General features: G+C 42.3%; 1 protein-coding gene across 4 annotated transcripts; it reads right to left on the bottom strand.

The window, feature by feature from the left end:
- Window positions 1–240: 240 nt before the first annotated feature.
- Window positions 241–20,147, bottom strand: LOC139413184 (adenosylhomocysteinase B). Of its 4 annotated transcripts, XM_071160281.1 has the most exons (12): window positions 19,226–20,064; window positions 19,056–19,142; window positions 18,233–18,316; window positions 14,799–14,989; window positions 10,390–10,465; window positions 9,351–9,503; window positions 4,933–5,045; window positions 4,486–4,693; window positions 3,670–3,757; window positions 3,081–3,198; window positions 2,779–2,973; window positions 241–1,023 (listed from the first exon to the last, which is right to left on the bottom strand). In XM_071160281.1, exons 3-12 carry the CDS (start codon window positions 18,258–18,260, stop codon window positions 892–894), a joined length of 1,302 nt encoding a protein of 433 aa, XP_071016382.1. In that variant the 5' UTR covers window positions 18,261–18,316; window positions 19,056–19,142; window positions 19,226–20,064; the 3' UTR covers window positions 241–891. The 4 variants fall into 4 exon arrangements, with proteins under 4 accessions (XP_071016382.1, XP_071016381.1, XP_071016380.1 ...); XM_071160280.1 differs by lacking the exon at window positions 19,056–19,142 and having other exon boundaries at window positions 19,920–20,147; XM_071160279.1 differs by lacking the exon at window positions 19,056–19,142 and having other exon boundaries at window positions 19,226–20,140.
- Between the last annotated feature and the right edge of the window lie 329 nt (window positions 20,148–20,476).

Genomic DNA, 20,476 nt, shown 5'->3' with positions numbered 1-20,476 from the left:
TGCCGAGCAAATTTAGCTTAATTGATACCGTTCACATGCATAGCTTTGCACGGCGCCAGTTTGCAACGTGCAGATTAACTGCGGCAATGGTGTGCTGGCAATTGTTTCCAATTGAGGAGTCCGACAGGTTGAGTTGCCCTCCTTTGTTCTCTGCATTGCAGCATTATTTTAACTCTTGCGTTTGCCATACATCAATGGAACAAGTTCATTATTTTTGAAAATAAGAGACTTACAACCCAGTAAGATTGTATCTTTATTGCATCACATTTCACAACAGTGCAAGTACTGTAGGAAATGCAACACTTGGGATTAACAATGTAACCGTTAAACATGGCAGTATATGTTCGACCAGACCACAGCCCATTCCGTCACAGCTCAGCTAAGAAAACAGAACAGGAAAGCACTTGGATGTTTCCTGTCCCTTCAGACAGAATCCTAGACTTACAAAATAAGCAAATGGGGAAACTGAGTGTGTTCTTTAAGCCAGGCTTTGGTGGTACGTCAGAGTTTCTCCGTAAGACAATGATATGAAACCAGCACTTATTGCCATATTAGCTATGGTGTATATGTAAACTTGAATAGTATGGGGATTTAACTAAAAGCATCACGTTTTTTCCATGATCAAAGAGGGAATGCAATATATAACAAGAATAGTGCCTTTAGAAGCCACTTAGCACTTGTTGCTGTAAAGGCGAAGGAGCTCTGGTTGGAATCTAAAAGGTATGTAGAATGGGCAAGACAGTTTAAAGGGTAGTTGAAGCAAAATGTCCTAACCTCAAAGACTTGTGGGAATCTTGGCCTACCCAAACCCACGTGTCCATGCGCCACCATACCACCATCAGACCCCCACCATGAGTCTGGGCCGCTGCTTGGCCACCTTCCTGACATTTCTCAATAGCGGTAATGGTCAGGCTTGAAGGGTCCTTCGCGGGGCAGTCCCAGGTATTTGGCCTGCTTATCTGAAAGCTTGGTCAGCTTGACGCCGAGCTTGTCAAGATGGGCAGCAGCCACCTCCTCATCCAGCTGCAGACAAGAGGAAAAGGATTTCACAAGTCAAATTCTGAATAAAAGTTTCCTTACACTGGGACAAAACACGTTGATTAGTTACGGGGTTCAATCACTCAAACCACATTTACCCCACCAAACAAAAAATAAACATGCTTTGTTGCTCCCAAGCAGTTGGGTCAAAATCACAGGAAGAATGTCAAAACTGGCCGCAATGCCGAGCGCAGACAGAATCCAATGGAGCTGTCAAAACAAGGCCGTCAAGACAAGGCTGAACATGAGGTTTTTAGCAACAGAAGAATGATATATCACAGGGGTGGTTCTTCTATTTGACAGACCATGTACTCTTCAACAAAATAAATAAAAACATATTCTCTTATGGCAATAGGTTGACCTCTTGGGGATGGGTTAAGTTAGCAGCTGGAATGTTGTTTTTTTATCATCACATAGGGTACGGTTCGTGATGCTATGGACAGAATTCCTGCTAGTCGGCAGACACTCAAGAGAACCTTCCCTGGCTTAGTTCCCAACTTCTCATGAGGATATCTCTTGCGCTCAGCTCTGAGCATATGGCTTCAGTTAAAGGCCTTAAGATGTTCACCACAACCCATGTGTCACTCAGTGCAAAATGACAATGCAATGCAACATTTCTGCCCCAAGTACAGAGAGCCTCATTTGGCTACCCATTTCAGGGTTAATCATTAATCCATTATGCACATTTAGCCTAATTTCCATTTCTTTGAAGACATAATATACACATGAAAAACTATGCCCAAAATTCTAAATGTACAGTGAAAGCAATAATGCCAAAATCCAATATTGGCTGTTCACAATTCTGCCTTAAGGACACAATTTGATAGTGAAATTGCCAATTCCCAGTCAGATGGTAGGACTGTCAATAGTCGAGCATTAAAGCAATTCCACTACTTTTCAACCTAATTTTCATAATTTCCAGCACAATATCAGTGTTTACATATGTGACAGGGCACACCTACATTTTGTAGAAAAGAAAATTGAAAAGTTCAACCCAATCATTTTCAAACACTAAGATTCGTGGAGACATTCGGAGCAAGGAAACTCATTGCAGTTTTTTTGGGGAAAAAATATGTTTTTCTTCATTTGGATCCTACCCGGTGATGACAGAAGCATTTTTAGGACCGTCACACCAGATCAACAAAACACACTATTTTCCCCATACTGTATAGAGACACTGGTATATTGCTGAGATAACGAATAGGTTGAAAGTGGCAGAATTGGCCTTTAAGAACATTCACTCAAGTAGAGATCAATAAAATATGCATTACACAGTTCTGCAAACTGAATACAGGCTACTCTAATGTTAATGGAGCATATTTGATTACATACTACTAACTGCGAAAATGCATGTCTAATGCTGAGAACTGGAAAAATCTACATGTCCACCTGGTATCTTTCCAGTCTGAAACCAGTTCATTTCAACCAAGGGTTACAGCAGGGTCAACTTAGGATACAATGCTTGCTTTTTAGAGAATGATATCCACTCAATTTCTTCCAAATTAACTGTATACAGCTGCAGGCACTGAAAATATTGAACCCTTTCTAAAACCCTGCACCAAATACAGGTTGTGACAAACTATCGCTATAAGTTGCAAGACTAGAGCGCCATATTGCTCACGCATTGCAGCATTTGTTCTGCAAAATTCACAGTGCAAGCCAACTTTAGTGCCCGCAACAGTATAATACACATCAATCTTGTGGAAATTGGAAACATAATTTCTTCGCTCAGTGGCTCACCTTCTTGGGCAGGAAGTAAACTCCCAGGGGGTACTTGCTGGTGTTCTTCCACAGCTCAATCTGGGCCAACACCTGGTTGGTGAAGGAGTTGCTCATGACAAAGCTGGGGTGACCCATGGCACAGCCCAGATTAACCAATCTGCCCTCAGCCAGCACAATGATGTGGCGGCCATTCTTCATGCGGTAACGGTCCACCTGGCGGGAGGAGAACGTTGGTATAGGACAATGGTGGAAACTCAAGAGCCAAATTACTGTAGACTAACCACACACACACTAAATGTTCTCTGTATGTTATGTCTTACCTGTGGCTTGATGTTTATCTTCTCAGCTGCGTTGGCATTGAGCCAGTTCATGTCTATCTCACAGTCGAAGTGGCCGATGTTGCAAACGATGGAGTCGTCTTTCATGTGCTCAAAGTGTCTGGGGAACACACCAGTGTACATTAATGGCCTGTTGTAGACACCGCAGCAGTTGCATTTCAGAGAAGGATGATGTTGCCCCTAAACTCAGAAATGTCTACTGGTTATAGAAAGATGATCCTGAGTTTCCCCACTTGAAAGAATCAAAATCAACCAATAGGAATCTACTTATAACGTCATGTTAAAACTCAGATTCCCAGTTTGACAGCACGTGAATGCAGCATCAGGTCAGCTTTAAGTTTCCTCCACTAATGGGAAGGGTTATAGGCTAGTGGCGAATCTTCAAGAAGGATTGGGCGAGAATAAGCCGATCCGAGATCTGTACCGAGGTAACTTCTACTCAATGCATGCGTGTTGAATAGTGTCACTGACTTGAGGAATAATAACGAGGTAGGATTTAACTGTTCTTCTGATCAGACAGTGCTGAACACAAGTTGCATGGTGCTCTACAGGTCTCCAAAATGATACCTACTTGCCCAAAAGAATGTCCTCACAGCCAGTGGTGGTCACAAAGATGTTTCCCTCCTTGCAAGCCTCCTCCATGGTGGTGACTTCGTATCCTACAACATTATCACAAAATACAATTAAATACTACACAATAAGGCCACCCGAGTGGTGCAGTGGTCTAAGGCACTGCATCACTAGAGCCTGTCGCAGCCGGCCGTGACCAGGAGGCGGACAATTGACGGGTTAGGGAGGGTTTGGCCGGCAGGGATATCCTCGTCTCATCGCGCACTAGCGGCTCCTGTGACGGGCCGCAGTGCACACTGACACGGTCGCCAGGTGTACCCTCCAACACATTGGTGCAGCTGGCTTCCGGGTTGGATGGGCATGGTGTGAAGAAGCAGTGAGGCTTGGTTGGGTTGTGTTGTGTTGTGTTTCGGAGTACGCATGGCTCTCGACCTTCGCCTCTCCCGAGTCCGTACGGGAGTTGCAGCGATGAGAAACAACCACCACCAATTGGATACCATGAAATTGGGGAGAAAGGGGTGAAAAACCCACACAATAACTAGTATGTACTGTAGCAATACTACACAAAAATGTAGAATTAGTAATCAATAACTTAAGCTCAAATGTAAACGGTGAGCTCGCTGCTGCAGTGAACAAATGAGATAAAGCAGAAATTGTTGGCACGTCAACAGTTCTCTCAATTATATTTGCTAGGCACCCGAGATAAAAGGAACACAAACCTATAACCTGTTGAATCTCCAAGAACATTCTGGGATAATGTAAATTAAATCAAAACAATAGCGTTGTCATATAACCAAACTTAAGAAAAGGTACAGACCTTCCATGGCAGCCTGCAGGGCATTGATGGGGTCAACCTCTGTGACGATGACACGGGCACCAAACCCACGGAGGGCCTGAACGCAGCCCTTGCCAACATCACCGTAACCGGCAACAACTGCCACCTTCCCGGCGATCATCACGTCTGTGGCCCGTTTGATCCCATCAATCAGAGACTCTCTGCAGCCGTACAGGTTGTCAAACTTGCTCTAGAGGGGGGGGGGGGGGTAGAGAGCGATGGTATTAAGAGTGGGAGTTACTGTATTGGAACCGCAGCCTACTCAAGAGGATGCAACATTACATTTATACTTGCGCATTTTGTATTTTATACCTACCAACAATGGTTGTATCAGTTCTATTAATGACCGATTTAATACATCATTTAACGGTACCATTAAGAGCGGAGGATGTATGCATGGCTCTACTATGGGAGGACGAGTGGGTCTACCTTGGTGACTGAGTCGTTGACGTTGATGGCTGGGATCTTGAGGTCGCCATTCTTCAACATCTTGTACAGGTTGTGCACCCCGGTGGTGGTCTCCTCAGACACCCCCTTGATTCCTGAGGGGAGACAATTAACATTGTTTTGGCCATGTTTGACAATGTTAAATTAAGACCATTTTTCATGGCATCCACATCTGGTAGGTGGCACCAAAAATAATGGCGGAAAATTATCAGGACGATATCTCCGAGTTAACTATGAATGGTCAAGTTAACATTCCAAACAGCAATACAGTCTTCAATCCAAAGTAACATTCCCCCAGGGACTGCATTTAAGTTAATGGTCACTGTTCGAGTGCCTGCTGAATGTTGCTTGCCAAATCCCTTTAGTTGTGAGGTTCTCAGTATTGGCTTTGTGGGGTAATGCTGCCACCTAGTGTACAAGACTCAAACCAACAGCCCTGGAGACAATTATAGCAGTACCACCCTGGCAAAAATACGTTGCAAAACTTGACTCGAAATTGGGATCCCACTTGAAGATCAGGGATTTTACACCTTAATATGCTCGAGCAGATCCTCGCCAACAGACTTGGAAGTTGTAGCTGAAAATAGGTCAATTAGGGGCAGTTAAAGGGGAGAGTCAATGAAACCAATCATGGAGTACAGTATAATTGTAGCAATTTCGGGGGGTAGCCCGACCAGGATACAAACCCAGGCCCAGCAACTGTCTTGACAACACCTTAACGGTTAAACCAAGAGGGTTGAACCTCTTGACAGGCTCATCAGACGTTGGGTCATGGTTGCTACACCACCCCCGTTGTTCGGGAGAGAGTGCCTGCCCCCCCCCCCCCCCCCCCCCCCCCCCCCAACAACCCACTTTTGACAACAATGTTGCAAATTCATGGGAGGGGGGGAAATCACAGACCAAGATTACAATGAAGAGGGCCAACCGCAATTTGATTTACGCTTTTTCCCCAAACCCCCCCCCCCCCCCCGAAAGACAAAGTACAGTAGGAAAATATTTAGACCTCTTAGCTTTCCACATTTTGTTAAATTAGCCTTATTCTAAAACGGATTAAATTATTTCTCAATCTACACAAAATACCCCATAATGACAAAGAAAAAAAACAGGTTTAGAAATGTTTGCAAATTAATTCAAACTAAAAAAAATAAATAAAATCAGAAATACCTTTAATACGAAAGTATCCAGACTCAACTTAAGCTCGGGTGCATTGATCATCCTAGAGATGTTTTTTCAACTTGGGGTCCACCTGTGGTAAATATAATTGCTTGGACATTATTTGGAAAGGCAGTTGGCAGTGCATTTCAGAGCAAAAAAAAACATGCCCAAAAACCCATCAAAGGAATGGTCCGTAGAGCTCAGAAAAGGATTGTGTCGAGGCACCGATCTAGGGAAGGGTACCAAAAAATATTTGGAACATTGAAGATCCAAGAACACAGTGGCCTCCATTCTTAAATGGAAGACGTTTGGAACCACCAAGACTCCCCCTAGAGCTGGCCATCCAGACAAACTGAGCAATCAGGGGAGAATGTCACCTCCCTGACCAAGTCCCAAGTACCCAAAGGTCACTGACAGCTCTAGAGTTCCTCTGTGGAAATGATCTTCCTTCTGGAAGGTTCTCCCATCTCTGCAGCACTCCACCAATCAGGCATTTATGGTAGAGTGGTCAGATGGAAGCCATTCCTCAGTAAAAAAGGCACATGACAGCCCACTTGGAGTTTGCCAAAACATACCTAAAGGACTCAGACCATGAGGAACAAGATTCTCTGGTCTGATGAAACCAAGGTTGATCTCTGAGCTGAATGTCAAGCAACACGTCTGAAGGAACCCTGGCACCATCCCTACGGTGAAGCATGTGGTGGCAGCATCTTGCTGTGGGGATGTTTTTCAGTGACAGGGACTGAGAGACTAGTCAGGGTCGAGGGAAAGATGAAAGGAGCAAAGTACAGAGTGCTCCTTGATGAAAACCCGCTCCAGAGCAGGACCTCAGACTGGGGCGAAGGTTCACCTTCCAACAGGACAGCGACCCTAAGCACACAGCCAAGACAGAGCAGGAGTGGTTTTGGGACAAGTTTTGAGGGGCCAAGCCAGAGCCCGGTCTTGAACCTGAAAATAGCTGTGCAGCGACATTCCCCATCCAACATGACAAAGCGTGAGAGGATCTGCAGAAAACAAATGGGACGCCCTGCAAATACGGGTGTTCCAAGCTTGTAGCGTCACACCCAAGAAGACTCGAAGCTGTAATCACAGCCAAAGGTGCTTCAACCAAATACTGAATAAAAGGTCTGAATATTTATGTAAATGTCTTTTTTTTTATACAAACCTGCTTTTGCTTTGTCATTATGGGGTATTGTGTGTAGATTGAGGGGGGAAAAAGATTTAATCCATTTTAGAATAAAGTAAAAATGTAGAAAGAGTGAAGGAGAATACTTTCCAAATACAATGTACAAGTTTGAGAGGTGCAGGGCCTGCCACACTGGGTGCCCAGGGAGCTGTTGTTATGGGGGGTTAAGTCTCATGCTCAAGGGGACACCGGCAGGCAACAGCATCTAGGATTTGATCCCAATAATCTTCCAACCAGATTATTCCCCAAATTCACTACAATATTTTTATGATTGATTTAATTGACTCTCCCCTAATTTACTTATTTTTAGCTACACTTTTAAGTACTTTGGCGGGGATCAGCTTGAGAAAATCAAGGTGTAAAATCACTGATCTTACAGTTCATTTCCATTAAGACAACCCACATTAGTGGGCAGCCAGTGTTATGTTAATGTAGGCTCTAGTGTTTCGCTCAGGACTGTGACAAATTTGGACTTGTGGTGAGCAGAATCAAACAGACTGTTGCTTTGTGAGAATGTTTTAAAAAGATCAAAACTGGTGAGGGACAAAGGTGACTATTTTTGCACCGAAACATGCAAAAACATCCCTGCTAGGGGGAAATGCAGGTTTTAACTAATTAAACAAATACCATCTACATGATCAGTTTGTGTGTAAAATAGTGGTTTATGTGAACCTAACTCACAGCAAAAAAAAATGTAAAGACAGCAATGTTATTTGTTGCCTAGACTTTACCGCAAACGACACTCAAGTCTTGAGAATAATACACTAATATCGCAGTTAGCCGTGATAGCCCTTATAATAGAACACTTGTGACCAAACACCTAAATATTGCACTTGTGGAAAAAAACATTCAAGTGAAACAGGCATTCTATTGTTGCTCTATTATATAGTGGCCACTATAGTTGACGTGCACAAGGCTACATGTGTGGAAAAATAAACACCGAGTGAGTGAGTGAGTATGTATGTATATATATAGTGGCTTAAGCTGGAAGCCACTATGGAACACCACACACTTTCCCCCTTCTCACTTTTTCAATACAGTGGATTAATTTAAAAAAAAAAAAAATATATATATATATATATATATTAATAATCCACTGTATTGAAAAAGTGAGAAGGGGGAAAGTGTGTGGTGTTCCATAGTGGCTTCCAGCTTAAGCCAGGCCCAGGAGGGACACAAATAAAACATGCTTTCTGCTACTAAGATCAGTGAAATGTAGGCTAAACTGACAACGGAGAGAAGAGCAGAAATCTCAACAAGCAAGCAAGTCGCAGCAATGAAGAATTGCACATCGCATTCCAGCAACTTCAGACAAAAAACGACTTAGTTGTACCTGTTCACTCGCTCGTATGTGACCTCTCATTGGCTAGAAGGGTCTCATCTGATCTCACCTTTCATCTTTGAGGACATGCATTTCCATTGTTAGAGCAGTCACTACTACCTTGTCAATATAATAGATCTTTGATATTTCCTACCTGCAGCAAAACTAGTGGACAACGCAGGAAATACCAGTGAAAGCACAGTGCCTCAACTCCCGGCCCCACCCATAAGCCAAGGCAAGTCCCAACTAACCCTCAGACACGTTACAGATCTGTAAACATCAGAGTCCAAAACATGTATGCACAGCAGTGTCCTAGAATATTGGACCAGTTGGTTGTCATACTTCTGGTATTCTCAGCACTGCTCGGGCCACTTTTCCAACCGTCACCACATTCAAATGAATAGACGTGTACGTGGAAGCCTGTTGGTTGGGGATTTTGGGATGTGCATCCCCATGGACGGTGGTCTCAGAGCAGCCTAGCTATGTCACAATGGGATGCCGGACTAGTGAGTCTGCGGAATCAATTACGCTGAAAGCAAAATAGGCGCTGAACCACTACACTACTTTATTAAACCTACCCTGATCTGGTGGAACAAATTGGGAGCAGTAAATCCTATGTTCCTCCCTATACCTTTAATGTTTACAGATCTGTAAGGAGTAACAATACAGTGCCTTGTTTAATTAAGCGGTCCCATCTTTGAGGCCCTGACGGTTGTTAGAGGTAGCTAGCTCCCGTACCTGACAGCAGCTTGGGGTACTTCTTGTGGACCATGTTGGTGAGGTCACCGCCATCGTCCAGGATCATGTTGAGGGGCTGGCCATCCTTCCAGTAGATGGTCTGCTCAATGCACCACACATACTCCTCATCGGTCATGCCCTTCCAGGCATACACTGCAATGAAAGAGGCTTGAGAATCAGGATTGAGGAGAGACTGCTTTGCAATGGCAGAGACAAGGGTTGTGGTTTATAAGCATGAAGCAGAAGAAAACGTTTTTAAAAAAGGCACTACCAATTGGTTCATTTTCATCTAACATTTTATCTATTAGGTGAAGTTATTTTTTGTGAAAAAAGTAATACATTCTTGGCTTATGATCAAATTCCTTGACAAATCCAACTGTCATTAACTGAAGTGTGAAGAGCTTTCCAAAACTCATTTGACACATAATGGCTGCATTCCAGGCCCCACCCCCCACAGTCAAACTGGGCTACGGATCACACCTAGAAAAGTGTTACTCAGGAATCACGTCAACCTATGCCATTCGAGGCTTTGAACAGCAAGTGGCTGAAACCTGCCTATAGCTCAAACCAATTAAGCACCCCACTGATGTAGACACTGATACTCCTCTGCCTCGTAACTTCTCACCCAGAACACCACTCAAGTGTTGTCATTACACGAGGAAAACCATACAGAAAATATCCTCATGAGCTTCAGATTGACATGACTGCAAGGGTAATGTTGCGCTAAGCAATGGTGACATCTGAGACATCCTAGGATGAATGTTAGGCAAGGAATATAGGAAAAATGTATGTTCTAGTTTATTGAGAATGACAGATCTATATATTGACATTTTCACATGATACCAGGCTATAGAAGGTGAACAGGCTTATTTAGCAGAACACTCTGCCCCTTAGGCCTTAAAAGATCAATTGAGGACCCTTGTGTACTTCTGGTCTGCCTTATCTCTTACTGTTGCACAAGGGCCAAGTGAGAGCTGTCAGGAAGCAGTGCTAAACACAGAGCAGGTCTTGAGGCATATAAACAAACAGTTGTGTGTACCTGGAACCCCAGTTTTGGCAATGGCTGAAGCGGCGTGGTCCTGAGTGGAGAAGATATTGCAGCTGGACCATTGAACCTACAAACGAGAAAAACGGTCACAGGTTGACTAGGACACTCTCAGTACACATTCGCACACAAGTCCTTTTGTAATTCTCAGAACATTGCTTACTGACAGATAACGGGTCCATTTAAATTGTGCTCACTTGGTGCAGTGAGTGGGGAGGAGGTTGCTACCGTTAACAGGCTAGACGTCTGTGTTAGATATACATACACACACGGTCAAAAGTTCTAGAACATATACACATTCAAGGGTTTGTTCATTTAATTTGTACTATTTTCTACATTGTAGAATAGTGGACATCAAAAATATAAAACACATGGAATCATGTAGTAACCAAAACAGTGTTAAACAAAACAATATATTTTATATTTGAGACACTTCAAATAGCCAACCATTGCCAAGATTGTGGAATGCTGTCAAGGCATTCTCTCAACCAGCTTCACCTGGAATGCTTTCCCAACAGTTCCCACATATGCTGAGCACTCGTTGGCTGCTTTTCCTTCACTCTGCTGCCCAACTCATCCCAAACCATCTCAATTTGGTTGACGTCAGGGGATTGTGGAGGCCAGGTAATCTAATGCAGCACTCCATCACTCTCCTTTTTGGTAAAATAGCCCTTACACAGCCTAGAGGGGTGTTGGGTCATTGTCCTGCTAAAAACAAATGATAGTGGGACTAAGCCCAAACCAGATGTGATGGCGTGTCGCTGCGGTACCCATGCTGGTTAGAATCAAAGACTGTTTCACCAGCAAAGCACCCACACACCATAAAACCTCCATGCTTTATGGTGGGAAATACACATGCAGAGATCAGTTCACCCACGTCTCACAAAGACAACGGTTGGGACCGAAAAACTAGAATTTGGACTCCAGACCAAAGGACAAAATTCCAATGGTCTCATGTTCATTGCATGTGTTTCTTGGCCCAAGCAAGTCACTTCTTATTGATGTCCTTTAGTAGTGGTTTCTTCGCAGAAATTCAACTACAGAGGCCTGTTCCATGCAGTCTCCTCTGAACAGTTGATGTTGAGAAGTCTTACTTGAACACTGAATTTATTTGGGCTGCAATTCTGAGGCTGGTAACTAATGAACTTTTCCTTTGCAGCAGAGGTAACTGAGTCTTCCATTCCTCATGAGTCATCATAGCGCCTGATGGTTTTTGCGACTGCACTTGAAGAAACTGTTAAAGTTCTTGAAACCTTCATGTCTTAAAGTATTTTAGCTGTTCTCACCCTTTTAATGTGGACTTGGTCTTTTGGTCCAAATAGAAAGAGGGGGGGGGGGGGGTAATACAGAAGATTGACCATCTTGTCACAACACAACCGATTGGCTCAAATGAATTAAGGAAAGTTCCACAAATTAACTTAACGCACACCAGTTAATTGAAATGCATTCCAAGTAACTACCTGATGAAACTGGTTGAGAGAATGCCAAAAGTGCGCAAAGCTGTCATCAAGGCAACGTTCGGCTACTTTGAAGAATCTAAAATATATTTTGATTTGTTTAACACTTTTGGTTACTACATGATTCCATGTGTTATTTCATAGTCTTCACTATTATTCTTCAATGTAGAAAATAGTACAAATAAATAACCCTCAAATGAGTATGTGTTCTAAAACATTTGACCGGTAGGGAGTGCATGCATGTATAGTGCATTTGGAAATTAAAAAATAAAATAAAAAAATCAGACCCGGTCCCCCATTATAGCCTTACTATAAAATGAAGTACTTTGTCCTCAATCTACACACAATGACAAAGAATACAGGTTGACATTTTTGCAGATCTATAAAAATAAAGAAACACAAAGCTCAGGTGAATCCTGTTTCCATTGACCATCCTTGAGATGTTTCCACAACTTGCAGTCCACTTGTGGTAAATGCAATTGACCGGACATGATTTGGAAAGGTACACCTGTCTATTTAAAGGTCCCACAGTTGACAGCGCATGTCAAAGCAGAAACGAAGCCATGCGGTCAAAGGAATTGTCAGTAGACCTCCGAGAGGATTGTGTCGGGGCACAGATCTGGGGGAAGGGTACAAAAAAAAAAAAAATGTGTATGCAGCATTGAACATCCCCAATAACAGTGGCCACTATCATTCTTAAATGTAAGAAGTTTGGAACTCTTCCCAGAGCTGGCCACCCAGAGAAACTGCGCAATCGGGGGAGAAGGGCCTTGGTCAGGGAGATGACCAAGAACACAAATGGTCACTGACAGAGCTCTAGAGTTCCTCTGTGTTAAACTTATAAAATACAATCAATCTTAACATAATCACTAGTTAACGACACATGGTTGATGATATTTCTAGTTTATCTAGCGTGTCCTGCGTTGCATATAATCGATGCGGTACCTGTTAATTTCGCATTCGCGAAAAAAGCACCGTTGTTGCACCAATGTGTACCTAACCATAAACATCAATGCCTTTCTTTAAAATCAATACACAAGTATATATTTTTAAACCTGCATGTTTAGTTAATATTGCCTGCTAACATTACTTTCTTTTAACTAGGGAAATTGTGTCACTTCTTGCGTTCCGTGCAAGCAGTCAGGGTATATGCAGCAGTTTGGCTCGCCTGGCTCATTGCCAACTGTGTGAAGACCATTTCTTCCTAACAAAGATGGTAATTCATTTGCCAGAATTTTACATAATTATGACATAACATTGAAGGTTGTGTAATGTCACAGAAATATTTAGACTTAGGGATGCCACTCATTAGATAAAATACAGAACGGTTCTGTATTTTACTGAAATAATGATAGTTTCCAGATTTGACCATATTAATGACCTACGGCTCGTATTTCTGTGTGTTATGTTATAATTAAGTCTATGATTTGATATTTTATAGAGCAGTCTGAGCGATGGTAGGCAGCAGCAGGCTCATAAGCATTCATTCAAACAGCACATTCGTGCGTTTGCCAGCAGCTCTTCGTTGTGCTTCAAGCATTGGGCTGTTTATGACTTCAAGCCTATCAACTCCCGAGATTAGGCTGGTGTAACCGATGTGGAATGGCAAGCTAGTTAGCAGGGGTCCGCGCTAATAGCGTTTTAATCGGTGACGGCACTCGCTTTGAGACTTGGAGTGGTTGTTCCCCTTGCTCTGCAAGGGCCGCGGCATTTGTGGAGCAATGGATAACGATGCTTCAAGGGTGGCTGTTTTCGATGTGTTCCTGTTTCGAGCCCAGGTAGGGGCGAGGAGAGGGACGGAAGCTATACGGGTACACTGGCAATACTGAAGTGCCTATAAGAACATCCAATAGTCAAAAGGTATATGAAATACAAAATGATATAGAGAGAAATAGTCCTATAATAACTACAACCTAAAACTTCTTACCTGAGAATATCGAAGACTCGTGTTAAAAGGAACCGCCAGCTTTCATATGTTCTCATGTTCTGGGCAAGGAACTTAAACGTTAGCTTTTTTACATGGCACTTTTACTTTCTTCTCCAACACTTTGTTTTTGCATTATTTAAACCAAATTGAACACGTTTCATTATTTATTTGGGACTAAATTAAAAAATGTCTTACCCTGTAATGACAAAGCAAAAATGGGTTATTGTGTGCAGATTGAGGAAAACTATTTAATCCATTTTAGAATAAGGCTGTAACGTAACAAAATGTGGAATAGGGGTCTGAATACTTTCCGAATGCACTGTAGGCCTGGACATTTTCATACGCGACTCAATCGATGACACTTGACAGTTGCGGCAATAAAAAATAAAAAATGGAAATGTAATGTACACCATCAAGGTTCAACTAACAATTCACATTTATTGAGATCAAATTAGCATCTGCTTAATACAAGTGAATGAGTTGGACTTTGGGCTGACCAATGTTGTGGTAGATGGCTACCACAGGGGCAAATCAACAGTGACTTACATTTAGAGTACACGGTCAACCGAAACCCTTGTGGACTTCTCCATTCTCACGGTCATGATGCCATAGCTTGTTTTTAGTAAGGTTTAGCCTGGTCTTTGCCAAAAGAGTGTCTTATTCAAATATGTTTTTCATTGCCCTTCTTGCAGTGATTTTCAAACCTGCAAGATTGAGACCTGCTTTCCAATTCTAATATGACCAACGCAAATAATCTGTTTGAGACAACTCTCAGAACCCAGGATGAACTAGTTACACCTGACCAGAGTCCTGACCCAATACAAGACGTTCCAGCAAAGTGCTCAATCACAAAGTTGGAACTTTTATTTGAAATAGAACAGTCCTTTGTCAGATAATGTGATTAAGGTCAACAGACCAAGATGTTAGCATTTAAAGTACACAAGTGACACTACATGCAGTGTGCAGGAAAGTATCTAGTCAAACCTTAGAGGAAGACTGCATGGAAGTGTGTGTCTCACCTCAGCTCCGAGGGCAGTGAGGGTCTCAATCAGCACGGCGGTCTGCAGGGTCATGTGGAGGCAGCCTGCAATGCGGGCGCCCTTCAGGGGCTTGGACTGGCCATACATCTCCCTCATCTTCATCAGGCCGGGCATCTCATTCTCTGCAATATCAATAGCTTTGCGGCCCCACTCCGCCAGGCTGATGTCAGCTAAGAAGAGGGGAAAAAAAGACAAACTGCTACTTAATAAACCGGTTCTACATGTTGAGTAAGTAATAGTTCAAAGTGTCAGAGGTTCCCAGATCTCAAAATGTTAGTTCGAAAAGGGTATGGACCTTCTAAAGTGCTCAAATAAGCCAGAGTTTATCCTTCTCAATTATTTGGGGTTCTGAACTTTTATTTTTGAGTAAACTATCACTTTAAGTCCAAGTTACGCTACTTCTAAATAAACAAGGTTATGTATACTGAACAAAAATCTAAATGCAAAATGTAAAGTGCTGGTCCCATGTTTCATGAGCTGAAAGAAGATCACAGAAATGTTCCATACTCGCAAAAGGCTAATTTCTCTCAAATGTTATGCACATATCTGTTTACATCCCTGTTAGTAAACATTTGACCCTTTGTCAAGATAATCTATTCACCTGACAGGTGTGACATATCAAGTAGATGATTAAACAGCATGCTCATTACATAGGTGCACCTTGTGCTGGGGACAAAAGGCCACTAAAATGTGCAGTTGTCACAACACAATGCCACATGTCAAGTTTGGGGAGCGTGCAATTGGCAAGTAAAGTCCACTAGAGCTGTTGCCAGAGAACTTAATGTTAATTTCTCTACCATAAGCCGCCTCCAACAGTTTTAGAGAATTTGGCAGTAGTCTAACCGGCCTCCCAACCGCAGAGCACATGTAACAACACCAGCCCAGGACTTCCACATCTGGCTTCTTCACTTGTGGGATCGTAAGAGGATCGGGGATATGACTGCGCCCCTGCCCAGTCATGTGAAATCCATACATTAGGTTCTAATTTCTTTCTTTTTCTTTCATTGGACTGATTTCCTTATTTGAACTAACTCAGCCAAATCTTTGAAATTGTTGCAACTCATTTTTTTCAGGTGTAGGTTGATCAAGTCTAAACCGTCCATGATAATCTCCATCCCTTAGCATCTCCTTCACTTCGTGGCCATTGATTTGAAAGAATATGCAATTTGTCCAAAACTTTCATTGCGAGTGGTCATCTCATGATCTATTGAGATCAAGCTGTGGTTTAGGCGAGCAGGCTGGCAGTGAGAGTAGTTTGTCTTAAAGTTAGACATTGGCAGCTGCCTTGCACTGGCTGAACTTGCTTGGGAGTCAACATCAGTTGCAGCTTCCACCGACTACTGGGTCTTAACAGCTGCAATCCAACACTGCGCTCTTCAGAGGTCTCCTAACGGAACAAAGCCCATTCAAATGGACGGTAAATGTTACTAAACATTACTGTATATTCACAAAGCACTGAGCCGCCACAAGGGATTAATAGACTCTCCGTCTCTGCCTAAACGCTCTGTATAAAAACGCAAATATGCCTCGCACATGAGTTGGACACATTTGGAATTTAACTTTCATATAAGCAAGAAATAATTGTTAAAATACAAGACACTTACTGTACCCAGATTAGAAATGTTGCACCTGGCTGTATTTTGAGAAAGAGGAAATTAATGGTCCAATAGACATTTTAGCGCTAGCTAATAAGATGTCACATAGTAAGTGTATCTAAACTGCACAGCGAATGTATATTTTGTATTTGAAAGATTCTCGCTTATGAAAGTTAAATTCCAAAGGTTTCCAAAACCGTATCGCAAGACAAAGCGCTGGGATTAAACAAAGAATCTGGATTTATTGTTCACGGGGGAGCCAGCTGTGATCAGTACAATCAACTGAGAATCCATGGGGTGCCAGCTGTAAACTGGGTATACACCACTAGGTTCGAGAGTTAAAACTGAACCTTAATCCTCCTGTACGCCAGTCAGATGCGGTGAGCCAGAATATGTGCCAACTGCAAACAACCACCCTGAACTGGAGCAGTCCAGCTTGCGTCAAGTGTCCAAAATATGTCCACAACCTGCAAAACTATCAAGACTGAGGCAAAACAGACTGCTCAAAAGTAGCCATGGATATTATTCCAGGATGTTTGAGATTTCAAAAAAAAAGTGGAATAAAAAAAAATAGGCCTAGTTCACCCCAACACATTGAGTGAATGATACAATGCTAAAAGTATAGTTTGGGCAACTGACCCAGAAGCTTGTGGAACAAAGTCTAAGGAAGGACTCTACCATCAAGCCATTTTCCTTGCTACCTTGGACCCCCCCCAATTGAATTTTACATTTAAAGTGGTCATGCAGGGGTTATGGTTAGAGCACTAACCATCAAGCCATTGATTAACTATCCCTCATCTATTCCTTAAAAGAAAAAAAAAGAAAAAAAAGTTGTCAGGGTGACAAGTGAGGACTGAAAAATACTAGGTGAGGCATTTTAAAATGTTATGTAACCAAGTAAGACAGACTGGTAGAAAGGTGAAATACTAAACAGTTATCGAACCCTTCCAAGCAAGTGTGAAGATTTCTCTTCATACATGGGTACTTTCAAACCAATTTAGTCATTGTCACCAAAGTCAGAAGCTTATAATTGTTTTATTTTACCTTTAATTAGGAAAGTCAGTTAAGAACACATTCTTATTTACAATGACGGGCATTTTTTATCTCAACAAATCTTAACTTGTGCCCAACTCCCTCCAAAGTTGAACCATAAAAAACACCGTATGGATTTAGTGCAGAAACAATAGCACACTGTTATAGTGCCCTGCCTGCTGTGCCAGACTGCCTGTCAATCAATGAAAACTGGCGGCTCCACAGACTTTTAGGTAATGTAGTCTTACTACCAAGTTCCGAGTACGAACGAACGCACCAAGCTCGACTAAACGGACTACAACTACCAATAACTTAGAAATAAGTATTCTGAATGAAACCATGCTTGCGGGCCAGTGTTATGTTCGTTATGCCGACTCTATTAGTTCTGTAACCAAATGTAACAAAACTTGCATTTTACCAAATTATGTGATTTACATGCTGCAATTTCTGTTAGTGGTTATGCATGGGTAAGGCGTTGTAAAAAGAAAATATAAGAATAACACAAGGCAGCAGGAAAATTGACCATGTGTCCCACCTCAACCTGATTATACACGTTTATAAATACCAGTGCAAATGTTTTGTTAACTAAATGTCCAAAGATAACATGTTTACTAACTAAGTTATTTTAGAGTCAGACAAATTACCCACTAGCTAGCCAACTGAAGGCTAAAATCAATGCTACGCGACAGCATTAGCCGGCTAGCCACCCGGTAATCCACAATCAATGAAGGACTTGAAGCTCGCGTGTATGATAAAGAATATAAATAAATGTAAATTCATACTGACCAACTTTGAAGGGCAGTTTCTCGGACATGATTGTCTTCTTTTGGATCGTTCAGTCGTGATCGCTGTATGGTTGTTACTGCCTGGCTTTGGACAGAAAAGAAGGGAACGATAGGTGTGAACTTGAATTTAAGTAGCCGTCATTTGCCCTCTTGTAATATTCATGAGGTCCCATGCCAATCTTCCACCTTGCGGTTCCAATTGGCTGAGAATGTTCCTGCCCCGTATGAGAGGAAACCCATAGGCTCTCACAGCCACCGGGAGTGGCAGCCAATAAGAACCCGAATCTCAAGATGGGTGTGTTGCTCAACAGAGCGAGGAAGAGCCAAAAGCTGCAGCCCAATATGGCAACCAAAGCGCTCTGCTATAGGAAGACGGTTTTTGATTGAGCTGGGGTTTTTTCTTCTTCCGTTTTTAAACCATAGGACGAGTCGTATTTCACTTATACTTTTACACAAATAATTGTACATTTCAGCTATAAAACTGCTGATTGTTTATTTTTGATTTAAAGTATTGATGATAGGTGCAGGCTACTGTTGCGTCATAGGTTGTATGCGTGTGTTTACTGTCACCCTGATATTGGCTAGTTATCTACTTCCTATGTAGTTATAACGTGTATGTCAAGCAGGAGTGTTGGCACTGTGTCCCGTTTGTTGCCGTAGTTGGTTTAATTAAGCAATACGGCTTGAGGGGGTGTGCTATATGGCCAATATACCACGACTAAGGGCTGTTCGTGGCCATATACCACAAACCCATGAGGTGCTTTATTGCTATTATAAACTGGTTACTAAAGTAATTAGAGCTGTAAAAAATTAATTTGTCATACCCATAATATAGTCTCATATACCACGGCTGTCAGCCAATCAGCATTCAGGGATGGAACCACCCAGTTTATAATATGAATTAGTGACATCTAGATGGTTAATAATATGAGTTAGTTATGTAGACTGTTATCATACTTTAAATAAAATAATGTGAGAAAATGGTCATAGATACCACCGGCGACATGACCATGATACCCAAGTTGGAAGCACTTCAAGTTGGTTGGCAGAACACCGGAGTAGTGAGCACTCATCACCGCCTTATCGACTCGTAGTGTAGCCCAATCTGCCACGCAAAATGGCCTTGGCTTGGGGGGCTAAAAATCGTCCCAATGAGCTGATTCGCTTTCCCATACACCCACTCGCCATATTGGAACGCATATACCCCCCTTCTCGAAGCGAGAGGGATAATCCTTAGTGGGGGCGAAATTGATCTATTCCCGTCGATGGAGGACCATATTTGTTGTATGCGACAGTAAAACATCCTTATGATGACTATAACATTTCTTGGCACCTTCAATTATTGCACATTTTCTCATAAAAAGTATATTTGAACACTCTGCACAGGCAACTTGGAACCAATCAAAACTCCCGTACATACCCCTCGTGATGAAGGCAGCCAATGGACTGTTTCTATCTACAATGTAAAACAGCCTCTTGTGAAAACGTGACCTGCTGTCTGATGGAGGGGAATATATTTGGCTTATAATTTCTTAAAACTGAAATAAGATACATATGGGTTCGAGTGCGCACTTGAAATATGCAGCATGCAATACGAATAGTCTTGATCGTATGAAGAGGTAATTCCGTTGACCATTTAGACAATTTATTGAAAACTAGTCAACGTTACAGCAAAGCTGGCAACTCACGCATTGGCCGTGAGTCACACGGATTTGATCCTCTGCTCTCACGGGACACCTTCCATTTCACGCATTGAAAATTACTGTTTTTATTTGTCTAATTAGTCCATTGTATAGTCAGCGCGTTAACTTTCAACTGTGCTTCAAATCGTTTAAAATCAGAGCGTCTGCGCCTGGAATTTAACATCACGAGTTGAACCTGTCATTGGCCTGCCTTGCCACGGCACTGTGAACAGCGGCACATTTGAAGTATTTGATTGGTCTAGTTATGTAAAGGATCAAGGGTATTGGAAGCATGTTTTAAACTCCTCAAGATTATATTGGCGCTGAATGGAGAGAGAGAGCACGTTTTCTGCTGAGTTTATAAAACTCAAAGAGCAGCACAGTAGCGTGTACAATGTTGTCAACAAAAGTAGGTTTCTGTTTTTATTTAACCTTTATAACTAGGCAAGTCAGTTAAGAACAAATCCTTATTTACAATGACGGCCAAACCTGGACGATTTGGAACACAGTCTCCCCTTTAAAATTTAATCCCCCAAAAATCGAAAAGTTACAAAGTCGTCGAA

This window comes from Oncorhynchus clarkii, chromosome 7 (assembly GCF_045791955.1).
Source record: "Oncorhynchus clarkii lewisi isolate Uvic-CL-2024 chromosome 7, UVic_Ocla_1.0, whole genome shotgun sequence".
Classification (NCBI taxonomy): Eukaryota; Metazoa; Chordata; class Actinopteri; order Salmoniformes; family Salmonidae; genus Oncorhynchus; species Oncorhynchus clarkii.
This window is presented reverse-complemented; position numbering and strand designations above follow the sequence as displayed.

Excerpts from the sequence above, each read along its gene's own strand:
- LOC139413184 (XM_071160280.1), bottom strand. The coding sequence starts at position 18,260 with ATGTCCGAGAAACTGCCCTTCAAAGTTG. Across the intron at positions 14,990-18,232 it reads GAAACTGCCCTTCAAAGTTG|CTGACATCAGCCTGGCGGAG; the intron begins GTCAGTATGAAT and ends CCCTCTTCTTAG. Across the intron at positions 3,199-3,669 it reads GAGGACATTCTTTTGGGCAA|ACACTTTGAGCACATGAAAG; the intron begins GTAGGTATCATT and ends TGTGTTCCCCAG.